We start from the raw sequence: 17991 nt of genomic DNA, 5'->3' as shown, positions 1-17991 counted from the left end.
TTTTCAAGATGTATGCGACAGCTCTCTTTTTTACGTTATCCTCAATTTCAAGTCGAACGTAACGTAACGAGAAAGGAGGGAGGTCGCGGAAGTACGTATTACGTAATTAATCATCGCGATGATCCTCGCTATCCTTACTGCACATAAATCACTCGGTGGTATAACGAATCGCGCAACTCGGTCCGTGCGATGACTGTTAAAACGGGGATTCGCGAAAAACAAATAATTCGGTGCCGGGTTAACGAGATCTGGATCCTGTCCCGCGGTTTTCTTGCGTAACCGGTGATAGTTCTCATCGCCCATCCACCTCGTCGCCTCGTTCCCTCGTCTCCTTCTTCTTCTTCTGCTTCTTCTTCTTCCTCCTCGACCGGTCTGCCGATCGGTTGGTTCCATCCTGCCAGCTGCATGTCTCCGTTTCGTCGCGGGAGATTCACTTTCAGGGACGGCTGACTCATACACAGCTTCTTTGAAACCGTCTTTAGGCCGCATTCACCTCGCACGAGTTACAAATTACATGAGGCCTGTCGACGAAAAACTTGCGTTTAACACAAACGCCTGTCAGCGGGATCCCTCATCGGACAATGGGGCCCCGTGGTTTTGAAAACTCTGCGGAGAGATGTGTCGCAAAAGCCTGAGCACACATAATATCCTCCTTACAACGAGACTTTTATTCTCTTTGTAAACATAGAGACGGTTTTTACGGAGTATCACGTTTCGCAAAGATTTGCTCGTTATTAATATTAATATCGGCATTTCCGAAACGATATTTTGACAAGATATGGCATAATTTAACGAAATAATCAATGTAACAAACTTCTCGTGATGTGCAATATTTTATAGCGCGATGTTTTTAATATTAAGCGACAACCTGATTAAATTAAGTAAATCGTTTAAAGCTGAAAATTAAATATAAGTACGAAATATAGTAGAAGAACAGGTTCTAAAGATGTAAGATGAATGAAAATTGAGATTATATTTTATTTTAGTTTTCTTTATTTAATACGCGATGGGAATAAAATTATTCAGAGAAGATTTTCTTTACCGAGTAAACGAGAACGATAACCAATAAGGGTTACTCATACATTAAGACGCGCCGGGACATTATTATCGAGGATGAATACGAAATGAACGTTGCGTCTAAATCGCCGGTATTTCGCCGGTAATATCAGCCTTCTGCCAACAAAGCTTTCTTATTACAATAATCGAATCCTCCTTTTGCCCTCCCTGTCAATTTCAGACCCGCTTTCGTCACGAAAGCGCTGTGGTCGGACGAGGTAGGTTTCAGGGTCGCTTCGATTCAGTTTCTTTGATCACTTGACGAACCATTTATTTTGCACGAGTTATGTATCATCGGACAATCCGGGATAGGACGTGGGCGAGACGAACCACTTTGGCGAATACGAGAATACGTGAATGAAAAGTGAAAATTGACAGCCGACAGCCGTCGCCGGCTGTCAGTCGCGAGAGCTGGAGAATAATTAATTGTCAAACAAGCTCGTCGCATTCGCGCGATCCATTCAAGATCATCGTTACGCGTAATTCCTTGTTTTCATCCAGTGGAGAGATAGAATTTGCTCTCGATACAAAAGAAACAAAAAAAAAAAAAAAAACTTACGTTGGAACTGTTGAACCTTGTAGTTATTTTTTTATCCGCTCGATATACATATATTGACATTCTGTCGTTCCTCTCTAAAGGATAAACGAACCTTTGTGATAAAATTAAATTTTATAGCGGCAAGAGGGATCTTGCGTTTCTCAATTTCCATTTTTCATTCGCAAAATTTGCTCGATATTTCTCCCTATCGTGAGATAAGCAACACCGTTAGCTCGAGCCATTGAGTTTGCGTTCGCGATAAAACCTAATCCGATACACGATGATGATGGCAGCGCGATGCACTTGCGTATCCGGCGCATTACGGTGAACTTTATTTATCGCGCTATTATTGTAATGCGGCCACGCGGTCATCTCGAAAAGAAATCGCGCCATGTAATTCTTTACGCGATATCTTTTTTACAGCGCAATTCTAGCGAAAGCGTTCGCGCGGTTAATAAAAGATGAAAATGAGGTTTTCAGTGTAAATTGCATATAAATTAAATTAAATGTTACATATAAATTTACATGGATATATTTCACCGATGAGAGAGAACCTCGAGGAAATTAAGCGCCAGAAACGCGAATAAAACGAGAGAACCGTGCTTCATTATTAGTTTCCGGATATAGCTTTTGTCTAATAAAAATTTTATTACAATCTAGAGAAGATGTATAATGCAAGAAAGATGAGGGAAGATGAGACGGCTTCAGATTGAATTTTCGATAGGAGAAAAAGAGGAGGATAGTCGGGTTCAATTTCCTGAAGGCGGAGCCTCTTTCAGTGCTTTACGCATCTTATGTCACGTCCGGTTTATTGCGTATTCATCGATAACGGAGAAATGCGCGTGACGAACGTATTCGTGTGCAGTAGATTATAAGAAATGGCAATTATATGGTCGCCCAGGTGAGACGATCCCCGTCGATGAGATATATTTAACGATAACGATAGCCACGCTCGGCGTTCTCTCTCTTGAGATATATTTGCATAAGTACTGTACGGAGCTACTGCAAATCTATACCGCGACAAATCGCACGCGACGATCAGAGTCAGAGTTAAATATCTCTGGATATATCTTACTTTGCAACGTAATTTATGATTTTATATATTTAAGCTGCTATATCACCGTGTAATATGGAAATAATTAGCTCGCCGAGGGATAAATTTTACCTTTTCATATGATGGAAAGCGAAGCGTCATTAAAATAGCCGTTCCGTAATAATAGATTCTGAAACGGCGCTTCTCAACAGTATAAATGTCATTATTCTTAAATTCCAGCTCAAATATAAGAGGCGGGTGTACAAGATGCTGCATTTGGATGAGAAACAGCTCAAGGCTATGCATACCAGGACGAATTTGCGAAGGTTATTGGATTATGTGCAGAGCAGTCAGGTTGAGAAAATCGCGAAGATGTGCAGCAAAGGGCTGGATCCTAATTTCCACTGTCAGGAAACAGGAGGTAATTCGCATGCACAATTGCTAAAACAATTCGTATAGTTGTACAGCGTGATTTTCATCAACTACCAACATATTCTAAAATATTTAAAAGTCATCATAAAATTAATTTACGTAATCATCCTGTCACATGGGCATTAATTACATTTTACGATTGCATATTTTCAATTATACAAAAATAATCTAAAATTACAAAAGAGAAATATTTTTTGCTTCTTGACACTTTGGAGAAAATATTGCGAGTCTATTTTTGCGATTGCCGAAGATGAAAGTAATTTTTTTTTTTTAATTCTTAATTTCAGAGACGCCATTGACATTGGCAACCACTTTGAAAAAGCCGTCGAAAGTTATAATTGCGTTAGTCAATGGTGGCGCTCTACTGGACTATCGAACGAAAGAGGGTCTAACGGCGATGCATCGTGCCGTTGAACGAAACAGTCTAGAGGCGGTGAAAACGCTATTAGAGCTGGGCGCCAGCCCGAACTACAAAGATACGAAGGGTCTGACGCCGCTCTATTATAGCGTCATTCACAAAACCGATCCGATGCTCTGCGAGACGTTGCTTCACGACCACGCGACAATAGGAGCGCAGGATCTCCAGGGCTGGCAGGAAGTTCATCAGGTACTTGTTTATTTTTTTTTTTGTTTTTTTTCTATAGTTTCTGCGTATGTTGTAGAGATAATAAAAGATTAGTGGAAGAATATAAAAAAATTCATTTCTTGCGAATATTCTTATGAATCATGAGGTTTGATGAAAAAAAATTTGGTTCTTATTTCCTTATTATCTCTGAATAAAAGTTAAAAACAACTAGTATATTTTTTAAATTTTATTAGTCAGAATTCCTATATTTTCTCTTTGAAACTCATTACTTCCTTGTAAAGCAAAATTTTGTTCACGATTTCTCGCGTAGAAAAATATTCGAATCATTACTTGACTTAATTGAGAAGAATGCAATTTGAATGATTCGTCGAATGATTCCCGCAGCTAATACCCACCTACTCGTGTCGTATGTTCGCAGGCTTGTCGCAACAATCTCGTACAGCATCTGGACCACCTGCTTTTCTACGGCGCTGACATGAATGCGCGCAACGCGTCCGGTAATACGCCGTTGCACGTGTGCGCGGTGAATAACACGGACGCCTCGTGCATACGTCAGCTACTCTTCAGGGGCGCGCAGAAGGACGCACTCAACTATGCGAACCAAACGCCATACCAAGTCGCCGTGATCGCCGGCAACATGGAGCTCGCCGAAGTCATCAAGAACTATCAGCCGGAAGAAGTCGGTGAGTTATGAACGTCGCACGAACTGTCAAAAATCGTAAAGCTTGGCGGACTCTCGCGATGAAGAAGGGAGGAAGGGGGGGAGGAGAAAAAGCGAGAAACGCGGGGGCGCGAGGATCCGGGCGCAGGAAACTCGCTTGAAGAGGTCGAGGCATGATGCTGCAAGAATAAACGACAGACGTTGACGATCTTCTTCCTCTCGTTCTCCTCCCCCTTGCGTCCTTCTTTCTGCGTTCTCGCTTCTCTCTCCGGACATTGTTCCGTCGCTCTCGGCGACCCTTGCTCGCGGAACGATGATAACGCGGCGGATCGGTCCTTCCGGGATCACGAATGGGACGAACGGGCTCGGAAGATGGATAACCGTAATCTCATTACTCTCGTCGAGGTTTCTCTATATTCATTTGCCACACCCGCGCGACGGCTGATCAACATGACTGTCCGATTCTAATCCCCTTTACGAACGTATCTGCTATATACTATATATATTTATTAAATAAATTAAAAATTGTTAATCAGATGGAAAGACATCGAGATTCAACGACAAAAAACTTTGCGATCTTTCTTATACAATTTCTGATATAAAAATCGAGAAATAACTCATCGGAAACTTCTAGTAGTCGCCGCTTATCGGGCTATCGGTGATATCGTCCCATATTCCTTTAATATCTACGATATCTCACTCGATATTGTTTGCTAAAATAAAAAAGTCGCACATGGCCGCGATGGTGTGTGACGTAACAAAGTTAACAATGCTTATCTCTGATAACGAACGTGATCGTGGCTTAGAAACTACGATGTAGTATTTTATATTGCATGATTGTAGAGCTGAGCATGGCATGAGCATGTTGCACGCTATTCTTCTCGTATCTAATATAGAAGTAGACGTTGGATAGGTAGCTCTTCTCTGGTACGTAATTACTTATATAGAGGGTGCCTCTCTGGAATTGTGTATATATAACACGAGACGCGTTGTGAGTGTGACGTACGTATGTCAATGTACTTATCCTATTTACCTGTGTCTGTGCTGTGTGACGAGTAACGTAAAAATTTTTACAATCATGTCATGGGAATATTTTTGGTGGTGATGGTCGTGTATATGACGTCGAGTACATTTGTGATACCGAGGAGAAGTAACGACACTACCTCTTGATAGATTGTGCTTTCCAGTAACTAATGGTACTGTATCTTTGATTCACTGTCGAATGGATCAATGCTGCCGGGATTCGCGTCACAAAATGCATCGATCAGTATCGATTCTCGAATAAACTCCAAACTTAAAAATTTCAATATAAAATTAATAAATAAAATTCTACTTTTAAAATATTCAAATTATGTATTGTCTTATTGATTTTTGTATTTTCTTTTTATTTATAACTGCGTGTTAAAAATAAATTGACTTTTGCTAGAAGAGTTTTTATTGTATCATTAATAAATTAAAAATATATTCTTACGCGATATTCATATTTATTGTCTGGCAGCATTGAATTTGTGCAAGAATGTCTTGACTAGTAAAATGTTTGGTAGTTCGAGATACGTTGTGAATCCACGTGGCCGGACGGATCGTCGGAGTCTGTGGAGCCTGAGAGGGAATTTAAAGAAACGCATCCCGACAATCTGGTGACGGCGACGTCGATCGTTTGTGCACATGACGTATTCCGACGAGATTTATCCGTATAATCTCGAGCACATTGTATCGCACATAACGGATACAACGGAACGAGGATGAAGTCGTTATCCTTGCGTGTGTGTGGCTTTCTACCGCTTTCCCGTCTGTACAGAATTGTCCCGGAATTGTCAAAATTGCACACATAACGCGTTGTTTCCGGTGAAAAATTTGAATCTATTTTTCCTCAGCAAACTTTCAAATTTCGAATATGCATTTGACATTTTTGACGATTTAGTTACGAAATTAAAATTCTTTTTGGATAAAGTTTTCATCTCGAGTTAAACCTTTAATTAAACAATTAAATAACGATGAGGAGATTTTCATTTTCATTTTCAACTTCAATGGATAACGTCATACGTCTGCCTTCCGTCGATTCTGAGACGACCTGTACAAGTCGGCACGATAAAACGACGAGAGCAATACCTGGTTGTTCGGGGTTATCCGGGGAGAGAGCCAATAATCATCATCGTGAAGTAACATTGTGCGTTGCTGCGTGCGTGCGTACGAGCTTGTGTGTGCAACACAGCGACCGCTTGTAAATCCGCTTTGCAAAAATCCCGCACGACGATCTTTCGTGACACCGGAAGATCGATCGTGTAGAAGAACGGAGCTCCGAGAGATAGCCATAAAACTCTTCGCTTCAGCAAACATAATGTACGCGATGTGTAACCACGCGACTAACACACCCGCGCGTTCGATAGAACGCGGATAATGACGATCGTATAAAACGGTCGTCGCGATACTTAACACGCTCAACGCCGATTAAGTGATTTGTTCGGTATCTGTTTCGGTCACGAAAGCATTGTCCCCGTGTTGTACTACGCGGCACTTACATGTGTAATCATTTTTAACCCTAGACAGTACGAGCGGTATTGGATGTAATTTTTTTTGCAGGATTATTATTAAATTTTTAAACGAGAATTTAATAAATTATATTAAAAATTTTTTTTTTTCTCAAATGAAAAAATTTGATTAAATTATTACGTTAAATTATTTTGTATAATATATCTTTAAAATGACACTGTTTAGGGTTCAGCATAATTTGCGATCACACACTATTGCATTTCATTCAATTTTAATGAGCCATCTGACACAATTTTACGTTTCGCCCTTGAAGAACCGCGTCGACGCTCGTCGGAGAAGACGACGAATACTCTCTTTCTCTCTCTCTCTCTATTTCTCTCTCTTTACCTCTCTCTTTCTCTTTCTCTCTTGTAAGGCTAAGTAATCCTTTCTTTACTTAACCTTGCAACCCTTGCGATTTTCCAGTACCCTTTAAAGGGCCGCCACGTTACAACCCGAAGCGGCGCTCGGTGGCCTTCGGTGGCACTTCCACGATGATGACGACGAGCTGCTCAGCGAGTAATCTGGGCACCCTCACCAGGATACCGTCCACCGAACAACACGCGGCGGCGGCGTCTAGCGCCGGTGGTGGTACCTCTAGTGGTACACTCACCAGAACCATCTCTGTGGAACAATACTCGAGTATCACGCGAGTACCCTCCGCTGAGCAGTACGCTACCGCCGCGAGCCTGAATCGAGTACCGTCCACGGAGCAACCGTACTCTCCGCCTCCACCATTGTCCGGCACACTCGTCCGAGTCGCGTCCGAAGAGAAATACGCGCCGCCGTCCGGCATCGTCTTGAGCAGAGCCTCGTCCTGCGAACGATACGACGCCACTCTGATCAGAGTACCGTCCTCCGAGCAGTATCCGACCGTTAGTACGCTGACCAGAGTACCGTCCACGGAACAGTATCCGACCGTCGCGGCGGGCATGAGCAGAGTACCGTCCACGGAACAGTATCCCTCCACTGGTGGAATCGCGATCGTCGGTCAGTCAACCGAGTCGGTCCACCACGGAAGCCTCGGCAGAGTACCGTCCGTAGAGTCGAGCAGAAACGATTTACCGAGCCGAATACCGTCCGAACAGAACGGCCACCGACTAACGTCGGAGTACCAGAGTCCAAATTCTTTGAGAGATCCTAACGCGAGGTAAGCATTAGATGAAGAGTCGCGCATACGCCGCCGATCACTGGATAAACGTGACAAAATTAAAAAAATGAAACGACGCTTCGAGTTATATGTCATTACAATGATGGCAGTTCGTGCGATACGTTCGCGGTCGCCGATGCTTCACCCTGATCAAAACCTGGCCATCACATGTGCTGGCTAACTAAAGAAAGATACACGTGCCACACACGTGTCTTGGTTAGCGTCTTGATCAGCGCGAAGCACCGATCGCCGATGTATCCTAAGAGTTGTACGCACCGTTTCAAGATTGCCGAGCGCCGCGGAGAATTATACAAACTTGAGAATGGAGGGTCTAACGAGGCTGCAAGAGCACCGGCTCGAGCTACAACATCGCCTCGATATGCACAGAACGCAGATGGAGATGCCGCCGTCGCCGTCGCCTAGCAGCAGGAGCTTAGCACCTTTTAGCTCGGCCAGTTCGAGCTTATCTGAAGGCAGCAATCAACCGTCCGGCGAGGATTCGGCCAGCATCGTCACAGGTATACTAATTCTTTTCTCTTTCTATCCCCTTCGATTCCTTCCACTATTCCATGATGAGGAAAATTTGCTCCTCGATGATTCACAAGCTGCGGAAATCAACACAAATACGCGTAGATACTCTGGACACTCTCCAAGAGGGAATCAACTGTCCCCGAAGGTACGAGGAAGCGGACAAGTCTATTGCGCGAAGTCGTTTGTCGCGCGTAAAGCAATTAAACAATTATTAAATGCAACATCATCATGTTTATATGTAGTACCATCACCACCAAAAACCGGCGGTGCGCAAAGATGGTCGAACGACACGATGAGAGTTAGTCGGACGTTGGCTTTGATGGTTCGTGCATGCTATCGTTTTGATGTCCCCGAGGATATTAGAGATTCTGAGTTTAGTGATTCCTCCTCGTGAACGAGCTGGACGAGGTTATCTCGCTTGAGAAGAAAGACACGCTGCGCTTAACATTCATTAGAGGCCGCCTCTTAAGATGCAATGCGGCTGGTAATGTTTAGAGCTCTTATTGCCGTCTTAGAGCACATTTTAGGCGAATCAACGAATTAATTTATATTTTTTCTTTTTTTTTTTCTTTGAGGCCAAGTGCGTTAAAAATTTGATTTAGCGTTAAAGTTAGCTATTCTTCCTCTCTCTCTCTCTTTCTTTCTCTGTCTTTCTTAAGAGATTTCGATCTCTTGCATGGCGTTTACCGCTCGATAAGGCGATATGAATCAAACATGAGATATCACGCTGAGTATATCCGACTGTTGTCGATTTCTAGACAAGAGCCTCGGCGACACGGCGTCCGACGTGATCAGTGACAGTTCCGGGGTAGGAACCTCGCAGTCCGACACGACCAATTCATTATCCATTCCCGGTACGACGGTTGTCTGCGTGGAGAGCTACAACAGCGGGATTACTGGCCATCTCACTATCAATCAAGGAGACATCCTTGAAGGTACACCTATCGGGAAATCCAACAAACGTACTCTTCTCTCTCTCTTTCTTTCTCATCTAGCTTCGTTGACTTTGATTTGACAGCGACGAGTGATGTTTCGTGATATTCCATGTGTTTTCCGTAATTATTCTCGTGTTTCGTGATATGGGGTGACGACTGTCTCACTTTGTCTTTCTCGATTTCTGTTTTGTAGGTAACGTCCAGAAATATTACTCTCATAGCAAGCGTGTTTTTGTTTCTTTATTTTTAACAGTCACCGGTGCTACCGATTGCGGCCTCTTGGAAGGGGTCCTACGTGGACAAGGTACCGGTTTGTTCCCCGCGCATTGCGTTCAGGAAGTCAGGCTGCGTCACACGAACATACCTCTAGGTCCGCAGCCTGCCAGGGACGGACGAAATCGAGTTCTAGGTCGCAGGGAGTCGCAGCATAAATACTTTGCTACCGCGCCTAGATTAAAGAAGCCGTAAGTTCAACGTTCGATAACGTTCTTATCCTACGTTTAATGCGAAATCCAACAGCGTTCTTTGTATTCTCAGCGTCACATCGGAACCCCGCACTGTTGTTCTTCACCGTTCGAGGAAAGGCTTCGGTTTCGTATTGCGCGGCGCCAAGGCCACCTCGCCGCTAATGGAGTTAACACCGTCTGCCAGGTATCCGGCGCTACAGTATCTGGACGACGTCGATCAAGGAGGTGTGGCTGATTTAGCGGGTCTCCGAAAAGGAGATTTTCTTATTCAAGTAAGATTATCCGCGGATATTGATGTAGTCTAATAATTTTATATGTAATAGCATTTTATATTGTAAGGTAAATCGCAAAATCATTTTTTTCAATGAATGTTTCAGATTAATGGCGAGGACGTGACGACGGCCTCCCATGAACACGTAGTCGACCTGATTAGGAAATCGGGAGAATTGGTGCGAATGACAGTGGTTTCGCCAGTAATTAGTCTTCCGAATTCTCAATCTGCGGCCGCGTTGCCAACTAGTCAACCTATCCAGAGACAGTATGCGACTTTACCGCGCAAGGGTAACAACAATGTAGTAATCGGTGGTACGCTTGGCAGATCTCCAGCTCCTGTACCACCACGGAGAGACCCGAAGACAACACTAAGCGTGGGTCGGGCGAGGGCACGATCGATGGTCGCGGGATTAGGTAATAAATTAGAATCCGTTTTTGCGAGATTACGTACATGAGAACAAACATCCTACATGATGCTACACATTAGTCGTGTTTCTCTTGCAGAAGGAGGCGGCGAAAGAGATGATCGCGATGAAATCACATCGACAGGTGGAAAATCGAGCAGCGCAGAATCGATTCACATGCCGCAGCAGCCCTCGACTGGATCGAACACCGGTCAGAATACTCCGGTGCAACCGAGAACAGCCAGCATCCGATCGCGTCCGACATCCAGCAGGATTACCGCTGCAGAACTCGAAGTAATTATCTCTCGTCCCAATTTGCGGGCCGTATGCGCATTGCAACGTGCTCCCTCTCTCTTGCTCGATCACACTGAAACTATCCGTGCGCTCGTTGTCTCCGAATTGAATGGCATTTTGTGCACGAAATGAAACCGAGGCTTCAGCTTCGTCCTTTAATTTCTCTTCCAGGAACTATTTCAGCGGCAGCAGGGTAGCGCCGGTGGTCAGTACAGCTCGTCCATGATGAGCTCGTCTCACTTTCAGACTACTGGTCAGTCAACCAAGTCGCATCCGTCGTCGCCTGCCAAGACCGGCAGGGTGTACGCGAGCGTAGCAGAGATGAAGCGCAAGGGCAAAGTAAGGATGACTCGCCACACTCTCAAAGTTACAAAGAGCGCTCGCGTTTCTCTTTTTAACATTTTTCTCTATATAAGTTGAAAATAAATCCCCTTGATGAAAGCTGCCCTAAAAAATGGACGTTAATATATTTGTTCATCTCATCCAGTAGCTTGATCGAACTTTCCGATGTCCCTTTAGATAGTTATTTTTAATCATTCCCTAATCTCTAAATAGATTTCTCTTTTCTCTGCTTGTTTTTCTCGTATGGTATCCACATTGAATAATAATTTATTAATATCTGGCGGTTAAGGACACATCCCTTTAAAAAATGTCTACCAGCGTTCGAAAGAGTCGTCCAACGTTCGGTGAATCCTCCTCTCTTCTCTCTGGGCAATGGTAATGGTGGTTCTTTTTTTTGCATGTATGTTATAGTTTGCGCGCAAGCCGGTGCGAGCGCACAGCAAGGGACGGTCTTGGTGCGGACGAGACGACGAGGACCACTACTTATATTACTGATCCAAAATACTTTGTTTCTAGCTCGTCCGTGGCTTGCATGATTTCAGGTGACTAAGCCATTTGCTAAATGAAACAGAAATCTGACGTCCGCGAGGGCGTTAGGTGCCACCTACGTGCTTCGTGTTCACGCCTCAAGTATGATTAACCAGTTGCGCATTTGCATTTTAACCAAGTTTTTGCAATTTCCTTCAGTTCCTTAAGTCGCTCTTCGGGATTCTGTAAGCATGGAAAACTGACGATATGTCATTATCTTATTACGTGTACATTCTTCGCAGCATACGACAGCATTAACACTTAGATAATCTTTGGCAAGCAAGCAATGGTAATGGTAGTAATGGGTTAGCGGTAGTTACGGTAGTTTGGAGTTCACGCTTAGCAGGAGTATGCTTCGTATCACATTTCTCCAATATTCCTTTCTCTGCCTTTCTGTGTTTTACTTTATCCTTTGTCCTTTTATCGATCCAATTGTAAATTGCAATTCCTTAAATGAAAAGTTAAAAAATTTACGAATTTTGCGAATTATCAAGGCGACGACACCAAGCGTTCGCGAGGTGCAGCTTGTACGAATCACTTGTCCTTACATTTACAGTCGCAATCAAAAGTGCGCTTCTTCGGCGGCTTGGGCGGAGGTTCTGATCTTCACAGAGACTTCCACAGTACGCCGGATCTCAACGTGCAAGTGCAGTCCTCGTCCCTTTTGGCGCCCAAGTGCCATAGAAGCCAAGAAGATGTAAATGCCTTGAACGGTAGAAATGGTCTTCCACCGCCGAATCATCCGCCGCCACCTCCGCCGGTTGGGCAAGTCATCAAAGTGAATGTCGGCGCCAACGTGCCGGACGTTGTCACTCCAGCTTCGGTTTACGATAACATGGCGCACATCCAGCAAGTGAAAGGTAATAAACGAGGTTCTTCGCCATTTCACTTATAGCTTTGTTTTTCTACATCAAAGTGATTGAATTGTAATCCTCGTTTGTTTTCGTAGAACTCGCGGCGGCCACGATCGAAGGCGGTTATGGAGTGATGTCGAGTTTTCGACCGTCTAACAGTGCGAAGCTATATGCCTCGCCGGAGGACATGAAGACCGTCGGTTACCGTTCACGCAGTCTACCAGCTAACCGCCCGCATCTCAGGAAATCTCATAGTCTGCGCAATCCGCCAAACAACACAATGTTCAAGCCAACCGGCAGCCAGCAGGCGCTGAATAACAATGTCGGCAATATAAACAGCAACGGGAACGGTAACAATCAGTACGCGCAACCGCTGAAGACTACTAGAAGTAACAGCACGGCCGGTATCCGCGAGCGGAAAAAGAAGACTGTCGTCTTGAACGCCAGTTCATCCGTCACGAATCTTTCGTCGATCGCGTCCGGCGCAAACGGAACGACCGTGCCGCCTAATTCGGCACCGCCAATTCCCGAGCCAGATTACAGCCTGTCAGAATCGGAGAATGACGACGAAGGCGAGGACGACGAGACGGACGAGGATGGTGAATCGGAGATTGCGAAGGAGCTCGAGAAAGCGGCGGCGCGGGAAAAACTGGAGGCAACGCGAGAAACATCCGGCAATTCCAACACATCCGGCTCGAGTTCGTCGGGAAGCGGCTCGCTGCCGCACTCGTTCAGCGTCGAGGAGATCCAAAAAGTGCGCACGCAACTCAAATCGTCCAAAAGCCATCCAAACGACTTTCTGCTACAGACGCAGCAGTCGCTCGTCGAGGACGGCGACAACAGCTCGAGTGGCGTTAGCTCGGATCAGGATGTGCCGGTGGGCCCGCCGATGGGTTTTGATGACACTGCTGTGCGGAACCTGGCCAATCAGGAGAGCAATCAACATTCGGGAGGTACGACTCTGCTAACCGGTGTCAACCCGATCGACAAGGAGAGCAGTCAAACCAAACGACCAGGCTACGGGGGTAGCGGTTTGCTGACTAGGCACGCGGTTAGTCTGGCGCAGCTGCCGCCGCCGATCGAGGCGGATGCCGAGGAACAGAACAATGATCTGTTTGTGCCGCCGCCGCCGGAATTCAACGCAGGCCCATCCGCCGGCGGCCATGATCAAGAAGTAGTGGTATTTGCACCACCGCCGCAATTCTGCGATAACAAGCAACATCAACAGCAGCAGCAGCAGCAGCAGACCACTTCACAGAATCGGGTTAAGATAATAGGCGCGATTCCCAAGGTTGCCGGAAACCAGGTGAAGGCGTCAGGCGGAAGAGCATTGCCGTAAAAGAAAAATCCACCGTAAATTATAGCACGAATGTTTTGTTCACGTATGTCTTTGCTGCGCGAACAGAGAAGTTTGCAACACGTAATTGGTAGATCGCGATTTCAAAGTCAATATATTTAGAGGTTTTTCTGCCTTTTCGGTAGTGTAATCGCCGCGCGACGAGCATATTAAATTTGAACGGTATCGCTGAAAAGCGATTGACAGTCCGCGCAGGTGTGCTGTCGTATATAAAGCGTGGTCGGCTTGGACGACTTTTTGCCAATAGTAAATTCGTATTCTAATCGAGCGTCTAGGAGTCGTAGGATATAATGTGAGGAGATAATTGCGAGCGCATTTTTACCAAGTAAATTTACGAGTGTGAGCGTACGTTCGATTGCACTATAATGGAGAATTGATTTGCAACACGAACGATCATAATCGTTTAATAATATCCTGTCTATGAGCGAGGATCCGACAAATCCGGAAACCGATTTACTATACCATAGAAAGAGAAAGAAAGAGAAAGAGAGACCTAAAAGATAGGAAAAAGCGAAAATCCGCACATTGAAGAAGAAAAGAAAAGAAAAAAATAACCAAATCAGAAAAAGAAAGAAGAAGAGAGATTCGTGTACGCGTGCAAAGAATCGTGACGCGTGAATGTGCAATGCATATCGATTTGTTTTTCATGTTTCTATCGAACGACGAGGTTTTAATACTTTTACACACGATACATTTTGTCTCTCCGAATGCGGATAATAAGATAGGTCGAGCCAAGTTTTTTGCGAATCGCTCTTGAACCAATTTTAAGCAAAAGTATATCGCGATAATCTCGCTCATTCTTGATCCACCGGCGAAGAATGAAATGGGCCATGATGGATCGATGACGTAATGCATAAATCATATAATTGATTACTTGTTAATATCGAACACACGCAGTTTTTTTTAGTTTCAACTAGCATTTTCTTTTATGTCTAAGACACTGCTCAAATGCCTAATCACAAAGCTCTACTCGCGAAGTCATTAGAGATTCTTACTAGTTTGTAATTGTAAATGTTATTATTATTAATATTAGAGCATTATTATTATATTATTAATATTATTATATATTAGCATCGTTATATTGTAATCATACGGCGACTATGGCGTTCCATTAACGATCTGTCAATAAAACGTAGTCGCGTCACGCGCAGAAATGCGCAGCACTATATTCGTTATACTATCGCACCATCACTACTCCAGCCTGTGTAAAGTAAAACCCCATACTCCTTCCATTCGTGTCAGAAGCTTCCCTTGAGCCAGGAGACGTGTTTTTGTTTTTGTTTTTTTCTTTGTTTTTTAATTATGCGTTCTTGTCGACTGAGTTCAAAGATTGACATTGTGAGTGGATAACTAGCAGAATTCCACAATTTTACTCGACGGCTCGAATCGAACTCACATGCAAGTTCGTGAATCGAAATTCTCCGCTTGTGAGTTAATCGACCTTCTGATGTACATACGTGTTACGTCGACTCGCAACACTATTCGCAGATGCAACCGTGATTCATCGCGAGTTAGTAAGATCTCGCGGCTCTCGGGGTGACAGTGCATATTGTATATATATATTATATATTGAGTAACGTGCGTTGTATATCCTCGAGTATCTATAATTACAAGCGATCATCACATTTATTTTCATCGCATTTTCATCATGTTAGGTCTATAAGCGATCGAACATCTTTTTCTTCCTTCCCACCCTTTTCCCCCTGGATGGTCATCTCTATATGCGCTTTCGCGAACTCTGAGAAAAAGAAAGATAAGGAAACTCGCATTTCGTGCGAGTATGCGTGAGTCGCCGCGTGGATTTTTGAAAAAATTGAGTTCAATCATATTTTCAGTTCAATCATATTTTCAAGTATTCCTCAGATAATATTTGATTTCGACGTCTTTTAGTATAAGTGCAAGTACACGGCATAGTATAAGTATGGAGTATATTTTTTTGGATATTTTTTGAATATTTTGCGATTTGAATATTTGAATATTTTTATTAATATCGCAACATTATGCATGAAGATATGTTTTGTATGAAAATTATAAACGATTTATATAAAAAAAAAGTGCAAGAGAAAGATATCGGAACAGAATTAAAAAAATAGAAAAATTATATAAATCTATTTGGCAGTTCGTGCATCGTTTATCTCATATACTTATTTTTCAAACTCTTGTTTAGATAAATGATAGATCCGTGTCTACATTTTATACGATTTATTGAAAAATTGTTTTTTAATAAATCACTAAAAAATATTTATTTAAACCAATAACTTCTATAAATTGTTTGTCCAGGAATATATAATAGTAATAAAATCCGATATAAAAAAAAAAAATCGTAAAATATTTGACAAACATCCAACGACATTCATTGGATATATACTGTCACGAGATTATAAACTGTTGTAGATCGCGGTAAAAAAAAAATGATACACATGTGTGTATCACGATTCAATCAGAGCACGACATAGTGAAAATCAACAGAGAAGATCGGTCGAGAAGCGAGGCTTTATTTTTCTTTGCCGTGAGCCGGATGCACGGGTTACGACTGAGATGTTATTATATAATTACGACATTCCTGCCAAAAGTAATATATATAGAGAGTAGTCTTATATATTATATATATAAATATATAATATATCAAAATTTATATATATATATATATATATATATATATACGAAGAAAAAAGAAAAGAGAGTTAACATTGCGTACGTCTCTTGCGTGAGAGGAATTTGTAATCTATAGTTGCTCCTTCCAATTTTCCATTCCCTCTGCTTCCCTTCTTTCTCTGTCGTACCCCCTTGTTCTTTCTCCGTATCGATCAGCGAGTTCGGGATCGCGACCTTGCAATGTAAGGACGCGATATCGTCCTAATGAGGAGTCCCGAGATTGTCGCACGATATATTTAATTCTTGTTAAAATTTGTCAGTAAAGTATTTATATATGTATAATATATGTATATATACAGGCTCTGTTTTCGGCGTAAACGATAATTAATCGGCCGCACTCTTCGCGGAGAGCGTAGCACGTATACAGAGTGTACCGAAAAAGACGTATGTTTCTTCTCCCTCCACTCCCTCAGATAGTTTCAGTAAATTTTTTGATCGTGATTTTTCCTCGGAAAATAATTTTATTAATTATCCGTCTGTTGTAAATTTTCCGCTTGGCTCGATGATTAAAACTCCCCCATGAAATCGATTTTCGATTAGGAAGAATTTTGCGCCAATTTTGCGAGGAGAAATAAAGGATTGTTATACGACACGTATATTCGTCCCTCGAGACACCCTGTACACTGCGCTTCGACGAGGGTGCTAAGGAGAGCCATCGAGAACCATGACTCGATGATTGTACACCAATTGACTGAACTTTTGGGAACCACTCTTCGTTATTTTCAACCACTTTCCTATACGTTTAATTCTCGATCCTTTGCCTATTCATCTTCCTTCTGTCATCTCACCTTTTGCCATTCTTCATAATTTAGTTATCATTATCTCATTAATATTATTATGAGGCAATTACTATTAGTATTTTGTATTATAGGTATTGTATTGTAAATTGCAAAAGTACGTGCAATGTTTCGACGATGAATAATAATCGATCATGTTCAACTAATGCGCCTGAAATTTAATCTCTCTCTTTACCTTTACTCCTGTACATTAAAATATATATATGTAACTTTATACATATATACATACATACATATATATATATATATATATATATATATATATATTTCTCTTCATTTTTTTACAGCAATGTTTAATATTTATAATATAATAACATTACAAATGAGATCTAATCCATTTTTCTATCTCTCATATTTAAATAAAAAATCTTACATGATGTCAACGCGCAAATAAGTTATCTTACAACTTATAATTAAATCACGTAAATAAGTTTTATGGATCCGAAGATAATAGCAACTGAATATTACCTGATTTATCCAGATATCTGGCACTCTTTCTTCAAAATATCTAGAGATTAGAAGGTATTATAAAAAGTGAAAGGACAACGAGAGTACGATATCGTAACCGT

The 17991-nt window shown here is 42.6% G+C and overlaps 1 protein-coding gene across 6 annotated transcripts in view; it reads left to right on the top strand.

Moving 5' to 3' along the window:
* Positions 1-17568, top strand: part of LOC126850893 (SH3 and multiple ankyrin repeat domains protein 2) — a 113226-nt gene extending 95658 nt beyond the window's left edge. For 2 of the 6 annotated variants that reach the window (XM_050594337.1, XM_050594336.1), the window contains 13 exons: positions 2868-3048; positions 3347-3666; positions 4064-4328; positions 7262-7985; positions 8271-8503; positions 9275-9451; positions 9705-9915; positions 9989-10190; positions 10296-10605; positions 10696-10889; positions 11061-11228; positions 12316-12619; positions 12709-17568. In XM_050594337.1, the coding sequence (XP_050450294.1) occupies positions 2868-3048; positions 3347-3666; positions 4064-4328; positions 7262-7985; positions 8271-8503; positions 9275-9451; positions 9705-9915; positions 9989-10190; positions 10296-10605; positions 10696-10889; positions 11061-11228; positions 12316-12619; positions 12709-13952 (4533 nt within the window). In that variant the 3' untranslated portion in view covers positions 13953-17568. The remainder of the gene's footprint in view (positions 1-2867; positions 3049-3346; positions 3667-4063; positions 4329-7261; positions 7986-8270; positions 8504-9274; positions 9452-9704; positions 9916-9988; positions 10191-10295; positions 10606-10695; positions 10890-11060; positions 11229-12315; positions 12620-12708) is intronic. The other 4 variants (XM_050594341.1, XM_050594340.1, XM_050594339.1 and 1 more) reach the window with 3 other exon arrangements.
* The last annotated feature ends 423 nt before the right edge of the window (positions 17569-17991 follow it).

Source organism: Cataglyphis hispanica, chromosome 7 (genome assembly GCF_021464435.1).
Source record: "Cataglyphis hispanica isolate Lineage 1 chromosome 7, ULB_Chis1_1.0, whole genome shotgun sequence".
Lineage (NCBI taxonomy): Eukaryota > Metazoa > Arthropoda > Insecta > Hymenoptera > Formicidae > Cataglyphis > Cataglyphis hispanica.
This window is presented reverse-complemented; position numbering and strand designations above follow the sequence as displayed.